This window comes from Carya illinoinensis, chromosome 5 (assembly GCF_018687715.1).
Source record: "Carya illinoinensis cultivar Pawnee chromosome 5, C.illinoinensisPawnee_v1, whole genome shotgun sequence".
Lineage (NCBI taxonomy): Eukaryota > Viridiplantae > Streptophyta > Magnoliopsida > Fagales > Juglandaceae > Carya > Carya illinoinensis.
The window spans coordinates 11,818,078-11,842,458 of NC_056756.1; the positions used below are offsets into that span (position 1 = coordinate 11,818,078).

Below are 24,381 nucleotides of genomic sequence, written 5' to 3' on the forward strand. Positions count from 1 at the left end.
TGGGAGCTACCGCTCCCAGTTTTTTTTTTTCTTTTTTCTTAGTGATTAAGTAAAAATTTTTTAATATTATTATAAATTTTTTATATATTTTTAAATATTTAAAAACATTAAAAAAATGATGTGAAAAAAAAAAAAAAAAAAAAACTTTTGGCCTAGCGGGAGCCCCAGCGGTGGCCCTAGCACTGCCCTTAAGGCTATGACTAAGTACTGTAGATTTTCCCCCGCGTTATATCAATCACTCACTTTTTGTGATAATCATCACACGATCACTTGTAAATATATATATATATATATATATATATATCTACATATGGTTGGAAAAGTTTGGGTTGCTTATATTAGCGCAGTAAATCAACTTACTCATGAGTATTTTGGGATTTTTGTTTAGGGTTTTGGGAAAATTTCAGTTTATGGTTTTTCCAAGGATGATTTTCAATGCTTTGATGGTTTGACAAAGAGAAGCCTCCAGATTTGGGCTGTCGGTTGAGTCATGCCTACTGGACCACTCCTACATATCAGGATAAGAATCCATGATAGTTTTTTCTGGGCCTGGGTATATCGTTGTGCGGTGGCTCCGTAGTAGGATTTGAATCATTTTGGATTTTTTTTTCCTCAAATCTTTTACTTTTTGAAATAATTTTAACTTTCAATTTTTTTTAACGTTTTATACATGAACGTATCATACACACGACTGGTCAAAATGACACGTATCACTAACTCTACTGTGAGAGTCTGAGAGATCATGTGAGGAGAGAGCATTTTCCATGAGGAAGAATTGACAAATGTGTCTGACCCATCTTTGTTATCAGTGTTCACCATACATTCTTCTTTTTGTGATAGCTTTGGGAGATTCAAATGAGGGCCATTCTCACAAAACGCAATCACGAAGGAAATCTCTACGGTTAAGACACCTCCTTGAAATCTCAAGAGACAAATCCATACTTCAGAAGATGATCATAAGATAACACTCAATAAGAAATAACCGGATACTTTCTTTCATTTAATTAGTTGTTAGGTTCAGAATAAAAGAAAACAAAGAGATTTCACACAGGGGAGTTGGAGAGAATATGAAATATTCTTTTTGATAAAAGTCGTGGGTAGAACTGTACAGTGATGGCCTAAATATATACACTTGTTTGTAACAAACTAACTGCCTTTTACCACAAATGGTAATCTTCTAGTAATAGAAAATATCTACTGAGAATTAATGAAATAATAATCAAGAAATAAAAATGTACAATTTAACCCTTCCCAGACTAATGATTTGATGCAAAACGGCATATGTCTGCTATAGGAGATAAACGACCTGTGGTTGGAGTATTTTTATTGTGTAATAGCCCCTCACGAGATGGAGAATAGAGATTCACTATTTCCATCTTGGACAAATGTTGCCGTAGAAGATATGAGGGCAAAGCCTTGGTAAAAATATCAACTAGTTGGCTGTTTGAGGCAATGTGAGCAGTGGTGATGCTTCCTTCTTAAATCTTATCCCGGATTAAGTGACAATCCAATTCAATGTTCTTCGTTTTTTCGTGAAAAATAGGATTGACAGCTATATGGAGGGCTGCTTGGTTGTCACAATGAAGTAATGTAGCTTGTGGATGTGGAACTTAAAGTTCAGTGAGCAGATAGCGTAGCCAAATAATTTCAGAGTATGTAGAAGCCATGGAACGATACTCAACTTCAATCGAGAAACGAGAAACAACGGATTGTTTCTTGGATTTCCAAGAAACCAGAGAGTCCCTAAGAAACACACAATAGCCGGTAACACTTCTACGTGTGTCAGGACAGGATGCCCAATCAGAATCACAATATGCTTTGATTTGCAGCTAGGAAGAAGAGGAAAGCAATATGCCTTGACCGGGAGTAGATTTAATGTAGCGAAGAACTTTATGAGTTGTGGCCAAGTGTGAAGTGGTTGGGTGATCCATAAACTGATTAAGGAGCTGAACAACATAGCATATATCAGGCCTAGTAATTGTGAGGTATAGCAAACGACCTATAAGTCGTCTATAAGTGCTCGGATCTGAGAGGGGAACTCCAATATTTTTGCTAAGTTTGAAATTCTACTCAAGAGGGAGTTGAAGAGGCTTGCTACCAAGTGTACCAGAGTCCACCAAGATGTCTAAAGCATACTTTCTTTGCCACAAGTGAATTCTTTTGAAAGATGTAGAAACTTCCAAACCAAAAAAGTAGCGCAAACAACCAAGATTTTTAATCTTAAAGTGTGTGTTAAGATAGCATTTAAGAGATGCAATAGAGGATGGACAATTTCCAGCAACAATAATATAATCTACATAAACTAAAAGGGCAGTGAAAGAAGTGCATCTAGTTTAGTAAATAAACTGTGATCAGCCCTAGATTGGTAGAAACCAAAAGCAATGAGTGATGAGGAGAATTGAGAATACCATTGCCGTGAGGCTTGTTTAAGGCCATAGAGACTCTTGAGAAGTTTGCATACTTGGTTTGGTCCCCCTTTGTTTTAACCGGGTGGTTTACGCATGTAAATATCCTCATCCAATTCTCCATTGAAAAATGCATTATTAACATCAATTTATAGGAGGGATCAGCCATGAACAGCAGCAATGGACAGTAAAACCCTCACAGTGAAAAGCTTGGCTACGGTAAAAAAAGTTTCGGTATAATCTATTCCTTCTTATTGAGTAAACCCCTTGGGTACAAAGCCTTGCTTTTAGCTTTTCTATAGACCCATTAGCATTGAACTTGGTCTTGTAGACATATTTGCAGTCAATAGTCTCTTTTCTAAGAGGCAAGTCAGAGATGACCCAAGTATGGTTTTGTTCTAAAACTAACAATTCAGCTTCCATGACTTGACACCAACCATGATGTTTCACAGCTTGTTTATAAGTAGTGGGATCAGAAATGGTTGAAATGGAAGTTGAAAAAACAGTAAAAGCATGAAAAAATTTCTAGTAAGATAAAAAATTAGCAAGAGAGTAAGGCCCGGATTGGTTGCACAATACTAAAAATCTCATTTCATCTCATCTCAATTTATCATTATAACTTTTTCAAATCTCCATACAAAATAAAATAAAAAATTTAATTTTTTTCAAATCCCAATACAAAATTAATATTAAAAAATTATATTATAACAATATTTTATTCATTACTGTTTTAAATATCTCATCTTATCTGTGTAACCAAACGGAGCCTAAAGATTACCATCTTTTTGCTCTGGTGGACCTGCGTGGATGAGGGTTAGATGGGATATTAGATGTGGAAGTGAGAGGTGAGGATGTGGGGGAAGAGGGGTGAGATAGTTGTGAGGTGGAGGGAACAAGGGATGGTGAAAGAGTGACTGCATGGAGTGGTGTGGGAGATTGTAAATGTGGGGAAGAAATCGAAAAGTCAAGTGTATCAAGTAAGGGTTGCGTGAAAATGAGGGTGGGATTAGAAGAAGAAATAGATGAGTGATTATTTATGGTGTGAAAAGGAAAAGTAGACTCATGGAATAACACATCCCTTGAGATGAATGTTGATCTTGACTCAAGGTCAAGAAGTTTGTAGCCTTTAGTGCCAAAAAGATACCCAAGAAAGATGCACATGTGACCTCTAGGATCAAATTTTTTCCTACCTTGATGTAGCGTGGAAGCAAAACAAAGAGAATCGAAAACTCTCAAGTGAGAGTAAGAGGTTGGAGAATTAAATAAAAATTCAAAAGGAGTTTTGTTGTTAAGTAATGGACTAGGGGTCCTATTGATGAGATGCGTGGCTGTTAAGACACAATCATTCCAAAATTCAAGGGGGATATTGGCTTGAAATTTTAAGGCCCGAGCTACATTGAGTATGTGTTGATGCTTTTTTTCCACAACCCCATTTTGTTGGAGTGTGGCAACACAACTAGTATGATGTATGATGCATTTTTTGTTGAAAAATTCTTGCATTTGGAATTCTTTGCCATTATCACTCCTTAGGATTTTAATTTTTAGGTCAAATTGAGTTTCAATCAGGTTGGCAAATGATTCGATGCTTTTTCTGGTTTCTGCTTCATTGTGAAGGAGACAAAGCCATGTACTTCGAGTGAAGTCATCGACTATGGTGAGAAAATAAAGAGAACCATCATAGGCAGGAACAGAACTTGGTCTCTAGAGGTCATAGTACACTATCTCAAAAGGTTTGATCGTTTTATGTGTGCTATGAGGGAATGAAAGTCTATGAAATTTTGCTAATGGGCAAACATAACATGGTTTGTATTAATAGGAGAAACATGTTCTCTTACAATAGGATCTGTAACCATTTGTAAAACTGGAAATGAAAGATGGCCTAGGCGACAATGTCATAGGTTAGTAACATTATTAGACATAGTAAGAGAGGCTGTGATGAAGTGCTTTGTGGGTGGTTGAAGTGTGGTGACAAGAGTAGATGGAGAAACAGCAGTATTGAGCAAGTAATAAAGACCATTCCTCACTTCACCCTTCTCAATCGTTGTCCAAGAAAAAAGGTCCTGTATGAGACAAAAATCAAAGAAAAAAACTAAACAACAAGTGAGTGTGGCAGCCAATTTCTTGGCGGAAATCAAATTGAATTTAAAAGAGGGGACCCATAAAACTTCAATGAGAATGATGGAGGGGGTTAAATGGACTGTTCCAGTGTGTGTGACAGGGACATTTGTCACATTTGGTAATCTGATTGAGTGAGAAATAGTAGCTGTGATGGTAGTAAACAAAGAGGAGCAACATACCATATGGTATGTTGCGTCTATATCAATGATCCAAGTAGGATGTTTAGAAGATAAAATGTTGTGTGTGTTGGTGGATAAGCAAAAAGATATACCATAAATGTGAGGGGTTGAAGTGGTGGGAAAATTGGACTGAATCTGATTAGCAGAAGGCTGAATAGCAGAGGAAAGCTCCCAAGGTTGAAGTAAAGCCATGAGTTGTTGGTATTGAGCCTTAATGAGGCCTACTCGAGCATCACTGACATCCTCTAGGTCAAAAATAGATTGAGCAACAAGAGCATAAAAACCTTGAGATTTAGTAAACAGTTTATGGCCAGGTGGATAGCCATGAAGCTTATAGCATTTTTCCATTGTGTGTCTAGTCATGTTACAATGAAAACAAACAGGTGCCTCATCATTACCAACTTTGAAACATGTTTCAAAAGTGTGGCCAGTGATTTTGCAATGGGTACAATAAGCTCTATCTTTCTTGAGTTTGGATTGGGGAGGGAATTTGTTGGAGTTGGGGTAGGGTTGTCTGATGGCAAAGGCCATGGAGTCAGGGGAAGGAGAGTCAGAAACCATTTGGTAGTGACGTTCTTGTTGTTGGATGAGAGAGAATACTTTGGTGAGAGGAGGTAATGGGTCGAGGAGCATAATTTGATCCCTTACGGAAGAGTAAATGTCATTCAACCCCATCAAAAATTAAAAAACACTATCTCGTTGGTAACGATCAGATAAAATTTTCATTGAACCACAATTGCAAACAAGAATAGAATCATAAATCAACAACTCATTCCATAGGGTTTTTAGCTTGCCGTAATAAACACTTATAGTGTCCGATTCTTGGAGGAGGCTAGCTAAGGTATTCTTGAGCTGGTAAATTCGAGGTCCATTCCGATGAGAAAAACGATCCTCAAGGTCAAGCCAAAGCTCACGGGCATCATCAACAAAGGCCACGTTGGATTTGATGGATGGGCTGATAGAGTTCTGTAGCCAGGAAACCACCATATCGTTGCAGCTTTCCCACAAATCGAAGAGGAGATCATCTGGGTCAGTTGGTTTAGGAATCGAGCCAAAGATGAAGCTTAATTTGTTCTTGGAGCGAAGTGCTATGCGCATTGCACGCAACCAGGTAGAATAATTGTCACTGGTGAGTAAATCCGTGACCAAAATAATGGTAGGGTTGTTGCTGGTGTCTAGGCGAAATGGGTTGCTAGGATCCGTAAGGTTAAGGTAACGAGTCAGGTTCACAGCACGGTTGGTGTTTGTGGGATTGCCAGAATAAACTGAGGGATGGGTCGGAGAAGAAGAATCATCTAAACTATCAAGGGGATCCTCCATGAATGGTGCTCTCGAGGCTCTGGATACCATGTTAGGTTTAGAATAAATGAAAATAGAGAGATTTCACACGGAGGAGTTGGAAAGAATATATTCTTTCTAATAAAAGTCGTGTGTAGCACTGTACAGTGATGGCCTAAATATATACACTTGTTAGTTACAAACTAACTGCCTTCTACTACAAATAGTAATCTTCTAGTAATAGAAAATATCTACTGAGAATTAATGAAATAATAATCAAGAAATAAAAATGTACAACATTAACCCTTCCCAAACTTATGATTTGATGCTAAACGGCATATGTCTGCTGTAGGAGATAAATGACCTGTAGCTGGAGTATTTTCATTGTGTGATGTTAGTAACCCTGGTTGTGCATATATTGTAGTATTATACAAACATGAGAAATTGAGATAACAATCTTTTTTTTTTAACTTCCCTTCAAGTCCAACACTAGTTGTGTTTCGTTAACTTATTTTATAACTAATCTATCATGAACGCTAGTTGAATTCTTCAACATATAGCTTTGGACTGATCCAATGAGGAGATATTAACACACACACACACACACAAATCCTAATACTTACGTCTTTGGGATTCTCTTTCTCATTTGCAGAAACATGTCTATGGCTATTATCCACTTATCTCCTTTGTGCAGACGGCACCTTAATTTGGACATCCCAAGGTTTAATTTGTCCTGAGATCTTGTAACAGGATGCAATAAAATAAGTTTCATAGACAATAATACAACAACAAATGAGATAGCAATCTGACCACATTCTCCTTGGGGCCCTCTAATCTCTTCCTTGTCCGAGCTTGGATTATGGGAGGGGGTGAAGAGGGGGAATCGAGAAGAAAGCCACCTTCCAATCTGAAAGTAATAAACCCATCAAGTGTTGGACAGTGAAATGCAAGGGGTTGCATGCAGGCTGCAGCATCAGAGCTTGGCGAAAACGGGCTTTCTTTTTTGAGTCTGTGCGGAGACTGCCTCCTTCAGATCGTCGGACACCAGCATAGCAGAGTTCCAAGTGGCAACATAATCCAACCCTTGATCCAAACTCAGATCCCTGCTTCTAAGTAGCACTGCTTTTGTCCCTGTGACAGCTAGGGGAGACTTGGAAGCAATTCCTGCATGCCACAACCATTTTCCCTATTTATAAAAACTAGAGAAAAAAAGAAGAAGAGAAATTTAATGCCGACTCAAGGAACTCTAGACAAATATTTTGAATTGCCAATATATATCTATGCCATTATCCATAAGCATATGGTAAATTCCATCCTCTTTTCTGTTCAAGTTTATTGATCCCCATTCTTCATGCCTGGGAGAATTAAACTCTCTTGGAATTTTGTGTTTTCTAGGCCATTCATCCCATTTCTCTTAATGTTGTGTTTGCTTTCAAAAAATTTAGATTTTTTTTTTCTTATTTCGTCTCCAAACCAAACATTTATTTTATTTAGTGACAAAAAATTATACACGAAGTCATACAAAAAGTAAACCTCTATAGGTTTAGTCTCTTAAAAAAAAAATTACCTGACCATTTGTCTTAATTTTAAAAAAAAAATAAAAAATAAAAACCTGGCTCTATTCGTACGTCCAACACACTGTTAAATGGGTCTCACAAATAAAAAACAATATTGTTACCTTAATTTTTCTACAATTATAACGACTCTCAAACATGTTGACACCCAAAAGAAAGGCAAGATATATCATAGTCACAAGATGAATAATAAAGATGTCAGGAAAAGGCAAGATTACCCTCGGCTAAAAGTCCGACTTCTTTGTCCATTTCATCCTTGGAGCAAAAAGTTTTAGATACCAGGCCCAACTCCTTTGCCTCGGGACCCCAGAACCTCCGACCCGACAGTGCCAACTCCATTGCGTTACCGTACCCGACGATAGCGGGCAATCTCTGAAGCGTTCCAAGGTCCGCGGTGATCGCCAAGTCCACCTCCTTCACCGAGAAGAACGCGTCCTCCGTGCAACATCTTATGTCGCAGGCGGTCACGATGTCAACGCCAGCGCCGATACACGCCCCGTGGACAGCAGCGATAACCGGCTTCCGGCACCGCTCGATCGCGGTGATAGAGTCCTGTAGGAGTTTGATATCTCGCCGAAGCTTCTCTCCAGACCGGCCGTGATCGCCAGATATGGAGGTGATGGAAGCTAGGGCTGTGAGGTCGATACCGGCGCAGAAATGTTTGCCGGCGCCCGATAGGACGACGACGTTGACGTCTGGGTTCCGATCAAGGGCGGCCAGGGCTCTGGGGAATTCGGAGAAGGAGTCAACGGAGAGAGCATTTCCACGGGATGGGCGGTTCAGGTAGAGATGGAAGACGCGTGAGCCCGGAGTCTTCCGGACGATTTCTAGGGTTTTAAATTTCTCCATGGTTGTGCGTTTACTACAGGCTAATTCTCTGTTCGAGACGATCGAGAGATAAACGAAGGAGAAGTCCAGAGTTGGGAATTGTACAGTTAGATTAGATAAAAATTAAAAAATAAATAAAATATTATTATTTTAAATTTTAAAAAATTTAATTATTTTTTATATTTTATATAAAAATATAAAAAAATTATAGCGATTAAATAAAATAAATTAAAATTATTTTTATATCTAAATTTAGCCTAACAGAGTATTAGTAATGGTCAAGTCAAAGTTAAATTTTGGTCAATTTATAATTAAGTGGTTTACAAATTTTCTACTTCAGACTCAATATAAATGTAACGTAAATTTGATATTTTCCTCTTTCTTAAATAATTTTCCTTACATAAAAAGTTGATAGATTTTGTTTATAATAATAAATCATGTCACAGTAATCGGCTGATTTTATTTTTAATAAATAGATCACTACCTTTTAAGAAAATCTTACGTGGAACCTTTTAGTTATCTCGAAAATAAGACCGGATATTTTTTCAGAATGAGGTCTATTAATGAGTCTTTGAAAAAAAAAACCAAAACAAAAACAAAATTAAAAAATAAAAAAATCTTGGAGCTATTTCAAGTGGATTCTTCTATATCAAATATTTTCTCTATATTGCATTTAATCAATTCATCCAATAATTAATAATTAGGAGATATTAGTTAAAAATATAGTTATTGGAAAAAATAAGCCTAAAAAAAAATTCATTGGAAAGATATGATTATTGAAAAAATATACCAGTTAGAAGAATATGATCGTTGTAAAAAGAGATCATTAAAAAACTATATATGTTAGAATAATATAATCGTTAGAAAATTAATGTATATTTTTTAAATAATGAATAAATATTTAAATTATAATTAGAATTAAAATAAATAAAAAGTCCAAAATTAATATTTTAATATAATAACGATAGATTTAAAAAGTTTGTTATTTAGAGCACTAGTAGTGGCCCAACAAATATAAAATTTGGCTAAAGTTTAACTAAATTGCACAAAATGATACTGTAGTGGACTCAATAAATAAACAGTAAATTTAATTTTCAACATTCTTCTTGGCCAAATATATTGAGTCATTGCCGCTAGCCAAAATAATCTTTTAGCATAAAAAATTCTATTTCTACTAGCTGCTTCATTTCATTTCATGCTTGCTTTGGTCTTCTTCCTCATTCTTGGATTACGCAACAAGAATCAACATCTTCATATTCCTTTCCAGAATTTATTTTTTATGGAGTAATGGAAATTTTGATTTTATTGGATTTTGATGTCCACAGAGTCATTGATAATTCTCATACTTCTATCCGCAAGTTCTTTTCCAGAATTTCAGTATAGTATAGTGAAATATTTTAATGCTACAACAATTAGAATTAAAATAATGAAAAGTTAAAAATTAATATTTTAATAGAATAGTGAAATATTTGTTGAGTCTATTATTTAGTGTTGTAAAAAGTGACTAACTAAAATTTATAAAAGTGAATTTCCTAACTAAATTTTAACTAAAGTTTATTGAGGCCTCTACTAGTACTCTTAGTGCTGTTAAAAAGTGGTTAACTAAATTTATAAAAATGAATTTTCTAATCAAATTTTAGCCAAACTTTGATTATGACACTACTAATACTCTTAAAGCATTAGCAATGGGGAGTCATTGCCCAATACAAGTCTAAAATTTGGTTATATTTATCAGAAAGCTCCCACATCGGACTAACTAAACTTATGCTATCTTGGATTTGTGCTTCAGTAAATTAGTATCCATGGCCATTGTTGGCGAGCTACTATAGGAGGATCAAAACATTGATTTATTATTTCATGTCCAACAATCCCTTTCTTTCCCTCGTATTCCCTTTATAGGAGTAGGTGCTCTGTTTTAATCAACAAAAATAGAGGTTGGTTGGGCATGGTTGTAGGGGGTTAAGCATGGTGCTCTGTATATTTCCTTGATGCATTCATGTGCAATTCATGAGATTTTCTTTAGCTAGCATTCGATGGTGAAGGCAATGGGGGTCAGTGGCACAATCATTCCCTCATTCCTCTGTAAGTACATATCAGTGCAGATCTATATAACACACTCTTCAAAGAAAGCGGCATCTTGTCCAAACATCATCTAGAAATGTCAGGAAGGTTCTGTTGCAACTGAGACTACACCCTCACCTTTGGGTGAAACCATGGATATCACGATTGCCTTGCAGCTTGTGCTGAGGAAGTCACTCGCTCATGGTGGGCTTGCACGAGGGTTGCATGAAGGTGCCAAGGTGATTGAAAAGCATGCTGCACAGCTTTGTGTACTAGTTGAGGATTGTGACTAGCCAAATTATGTTAAATTGGTGAAGGCTCTTTGTACCGATCACCGTGTCAAATTAATGATCGTGCCCAGTGCTAAAACTCTTGGCGAGTGGTCTAGTTAGTGTAAAATTGATTCTGAAGGGAAAGCGAGAAAAGTTGTTAGTTGCTTCTACATTGTAGTTAAGGATTTTGGAGAGCAAACAGAGGATTACAATGTTATCCAGAAGTATGTGAAGTCCCATTAAGTTAAAAATATTAGAAAAGAGAGGTTCTATTTTACATCGAGAGGTTGGTCCTTATGTAGCTCAGAGATTGGTCCTTATTTTTTAATAAAATTATTAATTAATATATGAAATGTATTTGTAAAATATTAAAATATTATTAAAATATATAATATTATATTATTATTTTACATTTAAGATAATTAGTCTAATGAAAAACTCATTTAGTTAAAACTTGATACTATAACTAAAAGTTACCATTCTAGCTAAACTTTGGACTTGGCAATGGGTAGGCCATTGTTAATGCTCTTAGTAGTGGTCTAGTCAATCTTTAGCCAAATTTTGACTAAGAAATTCACTTTTTCAAATTTAGCTAGTCACTTTTCAACAACATCAAATAACAAATTCTTAAAATTTAATATTATTTTATTAATAAATAAATATTATAATTACTATTAAAATTAAAATAAATGAAAATATCAAAATCAATAAACATTTACTTCTTTGTTGACTTTTCAAAATAAAACTTCGCTTGCTCTTCTATTACAATGAAGGGAGGCCACGCATATGCTGTCGTTGTTATCTTCCCTTTTATATATGGAAAATTATAAACACACATCACATTTTACACAATAATGTTTAAAAGTAAGGGTATTTTTGTAAACTATCTTATAAAATTAACATCACTTTACAAATATACCCTTATTTTACAATATGTATTGTGTAAATTATTGTGAAATATATTGTGCATATATCATTTCTCTCGTCAGCAAAAAGGTAAAAACATAAATAAATATATAATTGCAGCCTTATATTCATCGAATAAGAAACTTCGCGCACTGTGCCTCCTAAGGGTGTACATGAATCGATTGAACTGGTTGGCATTGATGGGAACCGGCTCCCGGAGCTAGGGATAGTGAAAAATCGATTGACAGGTGGTGGGAACTTGATTAGATCGATGTTGGCTGGTTCAATCATGGTTTGAATCATAATTGCCGAACAGACAATATAATATATATATATATATATACTAGTAGAATTAAAACGTCGAAGGGAGGTTTGCCTAGCGGAGGCAAACTATAAATGTAAAACTTTTCCATAAAAGCAAATAATAGTATAAAAGAAAAATATAGCAATTGTATTAAAACATCTGTATGTCTTAGAAATTGGAACATAACAAGTTATCTTCTACAACAATAATAGATTGTGGCACCCAAAGACATGGACCATGGTTGAAAGTCTGATGTACAACCTTCACTGCTAAATCAACACAAAATGATAAAAAAATATATATATGAGTCCTTTGATGTTTTTATTCTGATCCATCATTTTGTGTCATCCTGTACAGTATCAATAGAGACGACATTGAAATTCTTGAACTGCTTTTGAATTAATTCTACAAATAAAGAGAGGAACGGTGGGATCTTATGACAGGAATCGAGTCATCCTCCATGCCCGATTCCTAAAAACCAAACTCACATCTTCCTCATCCGCCTCGAATGCGTAGGCGTACGGGTCCCATCTCTGTACAATGTTTCAGCAAATACCCATGTGATTGGAACCTTTTAATCAATCAAAATATATATTGTCGGTCAATTTCATTTTTTGAGCAATTGAGCTATCTTCAATATCAATTCACCACGTATGCATGCAAACTTTCCTGAGTTATCTAGCTGTCTCTTTTTAGGTAATTAATCACAAGAGGTGGGTTAATTAAGATCTTAGTAGAAAAAAGATCAACAACTGTAACAGCCGTTAGAAATTCAATTGTGAAATTTCTATTGACTTTAGGAACCTCGTGAAAACTCCGTAAGTTTACACGAATTGATTAATCGCATAGGTTTTAGCATGTCAACATAGTTAATATTATCTCTCACTATGGTGCTAGAAATACGATTTTAATTATTTGAGATAGTTAGAAGTGTCATAATACATTATAGTCTACACCACTAGGCTTAATTGAATATTGAGGATTTTTCAGCACTAAGTTTGTTACGTTTATTTTTGGAGTGAATAGTAAGCTCAGTAAACGTACTAAGCGCAGTGTTTTTCAAAATCACAGTGTGTAATGTCCAAATTAGGTTAGCAAAATTTTATTTAGACACATGAAAATATTTTAGCCACCTTACTCTTCCAAGTTTACTCCACATTTGAAAAATATATTGAGCTGATTTTTGTAGACATTATTGGATAGAATATTTTGAGATAATCTTTTATAGATATTTTGGGTAGGAGAAAACCACACTCAACTCTCAACTCCAGCCTTATCACCTCCCTTATCTCGTCCATAAGTATGTCCAGCCAGCACCCATGAACTTATCTTCAATTACACATTCCAATAAAAGATTATCAAACACTCTCTCTTGGACAGCTTTTAGGAGTTCTTTTGCATGCCCATTTCGAAGCTATTTTAAGTGTTTTATCATAAAGTCTCCTTCATATAAGTTGTTTCTTTTTTAGTCTAGTTTACATGGATATCTTATTTGCCCAATTTGAAGATCATTTGGTCAGTCAAATATTGTGTAAACTATAGAAAGGTTATTCTGAAAGATAAACTGGAGAATATGTTATAGTTTGGAGTTTTTGACCAAGCTAATGGATAGATATTGGTCCGAAATTTTTATGGAGTATTTTTAACATGTATATGTGACTATTGGTTGAGGATTTTTGCATGATTAAAGGTTTTGATGAAATATTTTCTTAGATTTAGAAACTTAGAAACTGGAAGAAGAAAAACAGTTTCTGTTTTGAGAAAGTTTAACTCTTTGGTGGTCTAAACCTATTCTAATGACTTTAATAATTTTATTGGAGGATCCTAAGTATCTTATATACATGTTATATTATTATTTTGAAGATATTTAATGTTAGTTTCAAAGATATGAAATTTTATGCAAAGAGATATTCAAATAAGCCAAAGTGTGGATATTCTTGCCTAAATTTATGTTTTGGTTAATTTCTAACCATGTGATCTTGAATTAGAAGCTTATATATGTTTTAGGACATCTTTTTAAACCATGTGATGGTTTGGTTTGAAGATCATATATTTATAAGTCATAGATCAAGGATTTATCAAAACTAGTTGAGGAAAAAGTTTATGTTTTTGGACTAAGTGTAAAACCAAAAACTCCAAATGTTATTTTGTGATTTTGGTGACTTTGGTTTGATGATTTAAAGCATGGTTGATGTTAGGATGATATTATGAATATGTTAGAAGTAAGATTTGATTTTTGAAATTCTTGGAAATGTTTTGATTTAAGGTCAAAACTTGTGATTCAAGTGCTTTGATTTTTTTACAAAAAAGTTTGGTGTTAATTATTAGTTTTTTCTAAATGGATGTTTTAAGTATGGTTTTGAACTTAGGATTGGAAGATGTTTGTTGCAAAATTTTGGTTTAAGCATGAATTTTGAAGTTGAAAGGAATTGCAACAAAAAAAATAAGGGAAATGGCCTATGGATGTTTCAGCCATAGTGTGTTTTCCATAGTTGTGTTTTGTTTTAAATTTTTCTGAGTTAATATTTAAGTTTAGGACAAAATTTACATGAGGAATGTAAATTTTGTAAACTTTTGGAGTTAGTATGCAAAATCCTTAAGTTATGGGTAAAACGGTCATTTTCCCACATGTAGAGAGTAAAATGAAAATTTTACTCTTTAAATTAGTATTTTTCATATTTCAAATTATTAGTGATTTAGTTTTAACTTTTAGAATCACAATTACAGTTCCTCGTGATCGCACTTGAAGTTTTATAAGAAACGCGGAGATCAAGGTAAGTTAGCTTTTAACTTACTAGCAGTCTACTGTGTATGTGTGCTAAGTAAGGAACTACAGTGTATGTATGTATGTTATCATATATGTCATGCCATGCCAAGTTATCACGTAATTGTCTATTATACATAGTTTATTCTGTCATCAATTTTTATCTGTTACATAATATATTCTGTCATGTATTACTGTACATTACAGGTATGTCATGTTAAATATGTTGTCTATTATATGTTATGCCATGTTACGAAATGTTTCTATCTCAAGTTGGTCATGTATTTCAAGTTATGTTTAAATCACGTTATGTTACGTCAGGGCTCCGGTCCTTTCGTTTTCCAGTCACGTTTCATCTTGAGTACATTCAGTTTGTGTAGAATACATGGGGCCACAACAACTTTGAAATATGTATTTAACTGCATTGTGATGTGCAGAATACATGGGGCCACAACAACTGTGGAATATGTATTTATACGTAGAATACATGGGGCTACAACAACTGTGGAGTATGTATTTTTCATGTTAAGTCAAGTTTGCGTAGAATACATGGGGCCACAACAACTGTGGAGTATGTATTTTTCATGTTAATTCAAGTTTCAGAGTAAGTTCATACTTAGTCAAGTTTCAGATCAAGTTCATGTCAAGTCAAGTTCAGTTTATGTTTCAATTTAAGTTATGTTAATTATGTTATGTTGTACGCTAAGTTATGCTTTAATTATTTATGAATTTGATTATGCATTTATACTTTTACTGTCATCCATGCATCATTAGCATGTGTGGAAGTTTTTTGTTAACTTGCTAAGATTTGTAATCAAATCTCACTGTGGTAGTCCCAACTACCATTCCCCCCGAATTGTAGATCTTGTTACAGGACCTGAAGGAGGATCAGGAGCTGACCAACTAGACACAGTCGATTGAACGACGGTGCGTCGTTAATGTTAATATAGTAGTTAAATTACTACTTGTACGATGGAGTTGCATCTCCAGTACTTTTGGATCATAACTATTTTGGACTAGTGTTGTGATTTTAGCTGTTCAATAGGTTTTTATGTATGAAGTATGTTTTAAGCATTTGGGATATTTTCAATTTGGTGCATAGTATTGTTAAAGAAAAAAAATTATCCGCTGCGAATATTGCATATTGTTAGATGTATGTTAGGAACATTGCATCTTATATGTCATGAACGGGGGCAGGTAACCTTGTGTTGCATGTTTCGACGCTTCAAATTTCCGTTCGATCCTAAACGAAATTTGGGGGCGTCACAACAACTCTCGATTTCATGGGTAAAATGGCCTAGCTAGCTAGCTTTGTTTGATTGATTGATTAATTTATTTATTTAATTAGTTGCTTTCATTAGTTCATATGTGTGAACCATTATAAAGTAACGATGAGGAAATAATTAGTTGTTTGATTGATTGATTAATTTATTTATTTAATTAGTTGCTTTCATTAGTTCATATGTGTGATTCTGTGAACCATTATAAAGTAAGCAATATTATTTCTTTCAGTGACAGATGGAAAATAAAAAAATGAGTAGTGAGGGCAATTATTGAATTATTTCAATCTCCAATCAGTACGTTTCCTAATCGGGTGGGGCCCACTCAATTATTCAAGGTTACTGTTGTCCTCAATCATCCAGATGTCTTATCACCCTTCAAAACCACTGCTGTAACCAAATCCTTCTGCGGATTCATGATGACTTATAATCTATTACTGTATATCTTTAGTCATATTTGTATGATGTTTGCCCAATTATTTGACACCATTGTCTTCATTACAGAAGACAAAATTTAGTGGAAGATGGCAATACATTTGAAGTATTGATTTAAGATATTAGTAGAAAATTACTATTCTTCTGCCCATCGAAATCCTCTCATATCTCCATTGTTGTCAACTTCATTAGGATTTGCCAAATCCTAATTTGATTTTGATTGTACCCTTGATAGTTGAAAACTTGAAAATCACATACACAATAAAGAACCAGCTGGTGCACTTGCCAATTTGTGTCCGCTTCTCCCTTTAAATAAAGTGTCATCCATCTGTACATAACCTGTTTTTATTTTTTATTTTTTTTGTTTCAATCAATCATTTCTAGCAAGTATTGTTGCTGTAAACTTTTTAAGCGGACATAATTTAATTTAAATTTAATTTAATTAATTAAGTAGTAGGCAATTTTAAATAAACTTATATCTTAATAAAATGACAAAAAAAGAGTGTTAGGATAAGACTGTCAACCTATATTTTTAGCGTGTCCCAAATACAACAGGTTGCAGTTTGTTTTTTTTTTTTCACTTAGTCTGTGAAGTGACTTTTTGTTTTTGAAAACGCTGCAACCTGACCTCCTTTCATTAAAAACATAAAAGACGAAAAAGAGGAAAGACTTCGTGAATCCATTTAATAAATGACAAATCATTTCAATTAGGCTGCCCACTTGGGATACCCATACCCTGTTTTCATTTGGTTTTATATATTGTTTGCTTTTGTTTTAGACACAAGTGCAAGATTTGGTGATGACTTTGGAAGATATCACACAGATCTTGAGCACAGGCATATCAATAATGCATTAGAAAGACAGATAATAAAGGAAGGAACGTCGAGATAAGGATGAGTCTGAGTTTAGAGAGAGAACTTAGGAGGAATACGAAGCCGAGAATGAAAGATTTTGTGTGGTCTGAAATTCTTTTGAAAAAATATCACTGACACAATCTCACTAAAGACTAAAACATCCTTATAAACGGACACAAAAAAAGGAAACAAAAGGTTAAAAAAGTAACTATGCAAAACTTTCCCATGAAAGTAAATAATAGTAATCAACAACACGTTCAGCAATCAACAACACTGCTATGCACTGCTCAACAGCAGGTAAGAGAGGGGTGAAATGCCCTAAAATAAAGAACAGAAGAAATAAGTACATCTCATTCAGTATACTGAAGCAACTGATGTTATTCATGTGAATCAACCTGTTTAGAAGGAGAGCAACAACACTGTCATGATTATTGATATCTTGATCCCGTGGAATTTTTTCAAATAACAAACAAAGATTTTACAAGTGGACTGTAACTAACAAAATTTGTAAAATGAGAAGTTTCAGTTGGGATTTAGAGAACATTCATGGAGGAGATGAATGAAATTATTAGATCTAAAATACCATCTCTTAAATACAATTAGTATTTCAGATTCATATTACGGTTTTGTAAGAAATTGTGCATTATTAAAGGAGAAATAAAATGGAACACATAGAAGATCTAACAGAAGATAGAAACACAAATATGAATATTTGTGAAGTATTATTTTATTATCACAAAGTAAAATTACAAAACTTTAAGGCTCTTTGCCTCAATCTTTAAACGCTCTTGCTCTTCAAAAATCTGCATGCCTTTCCTATCTAAAGGAGTAGCCACTCGAAAAGAAGAGTTAAGCAAAGATTTTAAATCTCTGTTCTCTCGCTTTAGTGCTTCTATCTTCATGTTGGACTTCATAAGAAGCCGCTGAAGGATAAAAATATTCTCGTGGAGTTTGTCAACCCCACCAGTCCTAGCTTATAGTCGCTGAGAATATGCGACAAGGGTTGATGAGTATCGGGTACCGAGACTTACAAGCTCGTAGATAATTTCATTATCTGACTTATTAGTCAGATCATTATTGGATTGCATTATAGCACCTACGGAAGAAGAAGAAGCAGAAACAACTGATGAACGAGGTGCAGAATACCTCATATATTGGTAATGGAAAGATTGCTGAGTCATTGCAAAGTGAGAAAGCAGAAAGAGATTACAGAGTAAGAATACAGACTAAATTTAGAAAAGTGAAGAAGATAAGATGCGAAAGAAGATGAGCTGAATAATTCTTTTATAGAGAAAATTATGACAAAGTATCACTCTATTGCTTCATAACATCTTTCGTAAAGCATCTCTCTACAAGAGACAAGAGATGTAGCATCATAGCTGCGACGCCTGACAGATACAGAAGAGCGATGTAGTATCATAGCTGCGGCGCCTGACAGCTACAGAAGACCTGTAAAAATCTTACGGATCAGAGTTGTCTGGTCTAAAACAGAGGGTCACTGTTTTTGTTGAGAGAGAGAGAGAGAGAGAGAGAGAGAGAGAGAGAGAGAGGTTAACGGCTTAATTTTAATGAATTCTCTACTAACTATGTTATTTAGAAGAACATTTAAAGTATATCGCTTATGTTTTTCTAAGGCAATCGAGAGTTTACCACTGAAACCGAAGATCTTAGACATGGGTACAGCTGAAAAAATTCCAGGAGGTCGAATCTGCACCGTTTTCCACCAGAAAACCCTCGAAAGAGAACAAAAAAGAGAAACCCAAAGAAGACAACGACCAAAATCTCTTTGTACAGAGCTTTAGGCCAGGAGTTCATGAGAGTAACAGAACTACCAGGACATGAAAACCCTATGAGATAAGGCAAAAAAAAGTAGAGAAAAGAAGTGAGAGGAAAGAGAAGGTGAGGAGCGAAATAATAGGAGTCGGGGTGGGTCAATGGGGAATACTTTTATGAGTTTAAGCACAGTCGCGTACTAATCTGTGTATCAATACGTTTCCTAATCGAGTGGGGTCCACTTAATTATTCGAACCCTTATCATTTTCAAAATAATCGTCGATCGCAAATTTCAATAGTCCTCCCAACTATTTTCGTACCCTGTTTCCTTAATTAATTTTTTTATTCCGACAAGGACATACATATCAACTATTTTCGAACCTAGTTTCCTTAATTAATATTTTTATTCCTATTATCTTCGAAATGATTAGGGTAAAGTTGCCAATAAATTAATAAATTGTTAATTTATATCAATCGTTTTCTTATAATCCCATCACGTTTACTAATCGAGTGGGGTCCACTCAATTATTCGAACTCCGTTTCATTTTCAAAATAATCGTCGATCGCAAATTTCAATAGTCCTCCCAACTATTTTCGTACCCTGTTTTCTTAATTAATATTTTTATTCTGACAAGGACATACATATCAACTATTTTCGTACCTAGTTTCCTTAATTAATATTTTTATTCCGACAAGGACATATATATAAGATATATATATATATATATATATATATATGATTGAGTTGATCTTAAATTATTTTTATGAGAATCTTTCACTTAAATTATTGCTTTATATTATCAATTATTGCCATGTAGTAATTACAAGACAGAAAAAAAGCCGACAATATTATGCTACCCGTTACATCGCTAGATTAACTATTCTACTCACAACACCATCAACATGATATAATATCATATTTAATATATTACTTAATTTTTAAATGAGTGTTTTTAAATAAATTTTTATTTTTTAAAAATATTTAAAAGTATAAAAATATGGATAAAAAAATCTGATTGGCTAAGTTTTTTTTTTAAGTATCTTTACAAACCTGAACTCCACTACATATCTTTTTCTATGGTCATATTATTTTTTTAAAAGCATTGTGATTATAAAAGTTAAAAACTTTTCTTAAAGGAGTAGTGGTTCTAACTTCTAACCTTTCCTTGATTTAATTTGTTTTTTTACTCTACACTGTAAAAAGGGATCCATCCATCGACCCTCTCTATCTATAGCAACTGTTACAAAACTTGGCAATGTTAGGCCAATTGACTTCTTGAACCAAGAAAAGGGTTATGATCAGATCGATTTCTTCCAGAAAAGATGCGGTTAATTTCTACTATATATATAATAATTTATCAGCAAACTTTGTTTTTCTTAATTATAAAATAATTTCATACTGTTATTAGTAGAAAATATTGTACGTGTTAATTTCCAAGTCCCAACTCGTTTCAGCCGTTGATGATGACGATCAGATCGATCCAGTGACCATCGATCCCTTCACTCAATTGTGTCAATAACAAATTGAAAAAGCTGATGGGAGTTGGGAGGGTTTTAATAATTAAGGCAAACATATATTATTAAATAAAATCAAAACTTATGATCTCTAATGGAAAATAAGTAATGAAATTACGTACCCCGCCCATAACAAAAGCAAGCAAAAGATCTTTTAGTGTTCAAGCTTTGAATTTATGTGATATTGGAGACATATTTCAACAGCTAGCTTTCAAAGATTGGGGGCCTCCCTTGTCTCCTTGGTGGGAAGCATATGTCTCATCATATTCTATTATTATTAATTCTTAATAATAATACTTAATCCATCTCCCCTTAACGGGAATCGCTTATTTTTTGTTTGTCTGACTTCCCTCTCATTTTCTTGCTTATAGTGTTTTTTTGTTTGTCTGACTTCCCTCTCCTTTTCTTGCTTATAGTGTTCCTTTCGGCCTTCTTCCACATTTTTTTATCTCAGTCTCTCTCAACCTTACAGCTTCAGACTCTCTCTCTCTCTCTTATATCGCTCCCAATAGTATTTCGGTAGGGTCCCACATGCATGTGCATTTTTGTTGTCGAAGAAAAGTTTACGTTACTATTTTAGATAAAATATTATATAATATATATTATCATCATCAATATTGACATGATTTACTTCGTGAAATTTTCTTATCAGTTACTATTTTCTTAAGACAGCAAGCACCACTTGCATGATCAACCTGATCCTAACTTCAAGTCCCTCACGTCTATGAAAAGATAAGGCCAGAGTTTGGGATACCAAAGGGTAAAGAAAGAATCAACCTATCTTGTGCTGCCAAGTGGGCAACTGGGACTTCGCTATGCACCTTCACGTGGCTTCAGAAGTGTTGGGGAAGGTGGCCCCAAACAACTTCGGCCTGCATTTTCAAAATTCAAAGAGTACTACTTCAAAGTTCAGACACATCCCATGTTGGGAATGCATCACTTTATTGAAAAAAAAAAAGAAAAAAAAGCTAGATGTTTTTATTTTTATTATTTGGTTATTGGAAAAGTAATGTGGAATCAGTGTCTTGGTTGTCTTATAGGTGGGTGGTTGGGGCCAACCTCAATAATTAAGTTTAAATGTGTTTTGTCATGCATGCCAAGTTACATGACATTCATTTGATAATGACATTCTTAAAACATAAATCAATTATTATTATTATTATTTTATTAATTGCTATATAATAAGTGGTGAGGTGCGTGAAGTGATGGCACTCTTGTCTGGTTCAATCTTATCCTTGATATAATTGCAGTGACAGCCAGTTGGCAACCCAACCTTATCGTATTTCCATTTTTTATTGTCCATGGCCATCATCATCAACCAGCAAATCACATTTTCTCTTTTTATCATCTTGACCTTGCACAAGGCTGCTAGGCAATCCCAAATCCCTGATTTACTTTATCTCTGTTATAATGGTTCACAGAATCACACATATGAACTAATGAAAACAACTAATTAAATAAATTAATCAATCAATCAAACAACTAATGCATTATTGATATGTCTGTGCTCGAGATCTGTGTGATATCTTCCAAAGTCATCACCAAATCTTGCACTCGTGTCTAAAACAAAAGCAAACAATATATAAAACCAAACGAAAACAGGGTATGGGTATCAAGTGGGCAGCCCTAACTGAAATGATCTGTCATTTATGATCTTTCGTAAAGGGCTCGACCAAGAACAATAATTTTGCTTTATTTAGAGAAAATAAATATTTTTAAAAGCCTCTCTCTCGCTCTTAAAAATATTTCACAAATCTGTTATCATCGGTGCCAAACAACATCATTTGACTGGTGTGCTTTTGTTAAATTTGATCACCTCACAATCTTGATTAATTTTATAAGATTCTTTCTTTCAGTTTTTTTTCATCAAACAGGATTAATTAATGGACCCTCTTTTTATAAGTTATTCGTTTCGATCAATAACCATGCATTATCTTTGCGATCCACCAAAGATAATCTCTACATTACATAAAGTTATCAAAACATTATAAAGTTATTTTTATTATAAAATAGATTTAAGTTAAAGCTACCTTTTATAAAGTTTATAAATTTGTGAATTTATATCTTTTTATAGATAAATACTTTTTCAAAAAAAAAAAAAATAGAAGAGATAATAGAACGTCAACATGCATTATTTTAAAAAACTGGAAAATAATGCACCTCTTTAAGAAAGTGAAAAGAATGAAAATGGGGTCGCGGTTGTTTTCTTTGTGAAAAGCATCTGCCTTTGACAATGATTTTGCACCTTCTATGCCCCATATTCTCTCTTCTTCTCCTCCTTCTTCAGAGCTCTCGCTCTCTCTCTCTCTCCGTCTATTTTTGAAGCATCTTAGAGGGCATCGATGGAGTCAATCTCTCCAAGATATCAAGAAACTCAGAACGCAAGTCCACTGTAAGCTTGTAACTATATGAAACCAACAAATTAAAGAGCAAAATTAGTAATTTTATATATCCATCGAGCAACTTATTTCTATTTTTTTAATAATTTCTATATATCCATCGAGCAACTTATTTCTATTTTTTTAATAATTTCTTTTTGTTCGGCACACATCAGTTCCAAGGAGTACTGATAAAGTAGCATCCGACAAAGAACCCAACCGAAGATGATTTGTGAGAAGGCTTTTGGATCATAGAATACGTCTGAACTCCGAGCGATCTGTTATTGTAATTAGCACCATGAAGAGGAAGAGAAGCCATGCTTGGGTAGTGCTGGTGCTGGTGCTGGTGAAGGGAGTGCCCAAAAGCTTCTGCGGAGGCCAATATGTGTGCTGCTATCTTTTGTCCTCTTTTTGCTAGATCCTCTCTTTTGTGGGCATTTTGGTGGCCTCCTAGTACTTGCGAACTATAGAATTTTCTTTTGCAATAGGTGCACGAGAAAACTCGTGGCTCGGCATAAGAAGCCTGATCATCATGGGGAACCATCGTCTACGGCGCTGTCTGGGTTGAATCGGGAGAGACCGACAGAGTGGATCTTGAGGCTTTGGCAGAGAGCTGGGTTCGTTAGCTTCAGAGAGAGAGAGAGAGAGAGAGGTTCAGCAAGAAAAAAGTAGAAAGAAAAAAGTAAGCAGAGACGTGGAGTTGAAATTACCACGATCTTCAAGCCAATCGGAGTGATATTTTTCTTCTTCTGCAAATAAAAATCACAGATCATCAAATTCATAAACAAAATAATACATAAATTCAAAAACGGAGAGAGAGAGAATAGAGGATGGGTCTGAGTTTAGAGAGAGAACTTGGGAGGAATACGAAGATGAGAATGAAAGATTTGTGTGATCTGAAATTCTTTTGAATGACACAATCTCACTAAAGACCAAAACATCCTTATATAAACGGATACAAAGGAAGAAAACAAAAGGTTAAAAAAGTAACTATGCAATAAAAATGGAAGAAAAAAACGGAATGCAACAATTTACTGTTCATTCCTGTAGAAGCGCGATAGACGCTTATTATTATAGATAAATATTTTATAGTCGTTTTATACATACCGTTTAGAAAAAAAAAATTAAAATGAAATAACGTTTGGTCTAAACCGAACGTATTGTTTGGAATTAGGGTTTGAATAAACCAAACTCCTATCCCTCTTCTTCTCCTGATCTCATTCCTGTCCTCACTTTCTCACTCCTCACTTTCCATTCCTCTCTCTCTCTCTCTCTCTCTCTCTCTCACATCACGACGTCAACACACCTCCCATATCTCTCTCATCACAACTTGGATGCGACAGTTGCATAGTGCGGCACCATTTTCTCTCTCATCGCGACGTTTTCAATACATTGACATTCTCTCCACTCTCTCTCTTCTCTCTCTCTCTCTCTCTCTCTCTCTCTCTCTCATTGCA

General features: G+C 34.6%; 2 protein-coding genes and 1 long non-coding RNA gene across 3 annotated transcripts; all 3 read right to left on the bottom strand.

Moving 5' to 3' along the window:
• Positions 1–5,383: 5,383 nt before the first annotated feature.
• Positions 5,384–6,052, bottom strand: LOC122310084. Its single transcript, XM_043123971.1, has one exon. The coding sequence runs from the start codon at positions 6,050–6,052 to the stop codon at positions 5,384–5,386; it is 669 nt and encodes a 222-aa protein (XP_042979905.1).
• Positions 6,053–6,590: 538 nt separating this feature from the next.
• Positions 6,591–8,487, bottom strand: LOC122311899 (delta(3,5)-Delta(2,4)-dienoyl-CoA isomerase, peroxisomal-like). Its single transcript, XM_043126661.1, has 2 exons — positions 7,773–8,487; positions 6,591–7,144 (listed from the first exon to the last, which is right to left on the bottom strand). Exons 1-2 carry the CDS (start codon positions 8,401–8,403, stop codon positions 6,954–6,956), a joined length of 822 nt encoding a protein of 273 aa, XP_042982595.1. The 5' UTR covers positions 8,404–8,487; the 3' UTR covers positions 6,591–6,953.
• Positions 8,488–22,968: 14,481 nt separating this feature from the next.
• On the bottom strand, positions 22,969–23,948 carry LOC122311934. Its single transcript, XR_006242910.1, has 3 exons — positions 23,780–23,948; positions 23,635–23,673; positions 22,969–23,550 (listed from the first exon to the last, which is right to left on the bottom strand). It is a non-coding gene; the product is annotated as an uncharacterized LOC122311934 (long non-coding RNA).
• Positions 23,949–24,381: the final 433 nt, after the last annotated feature.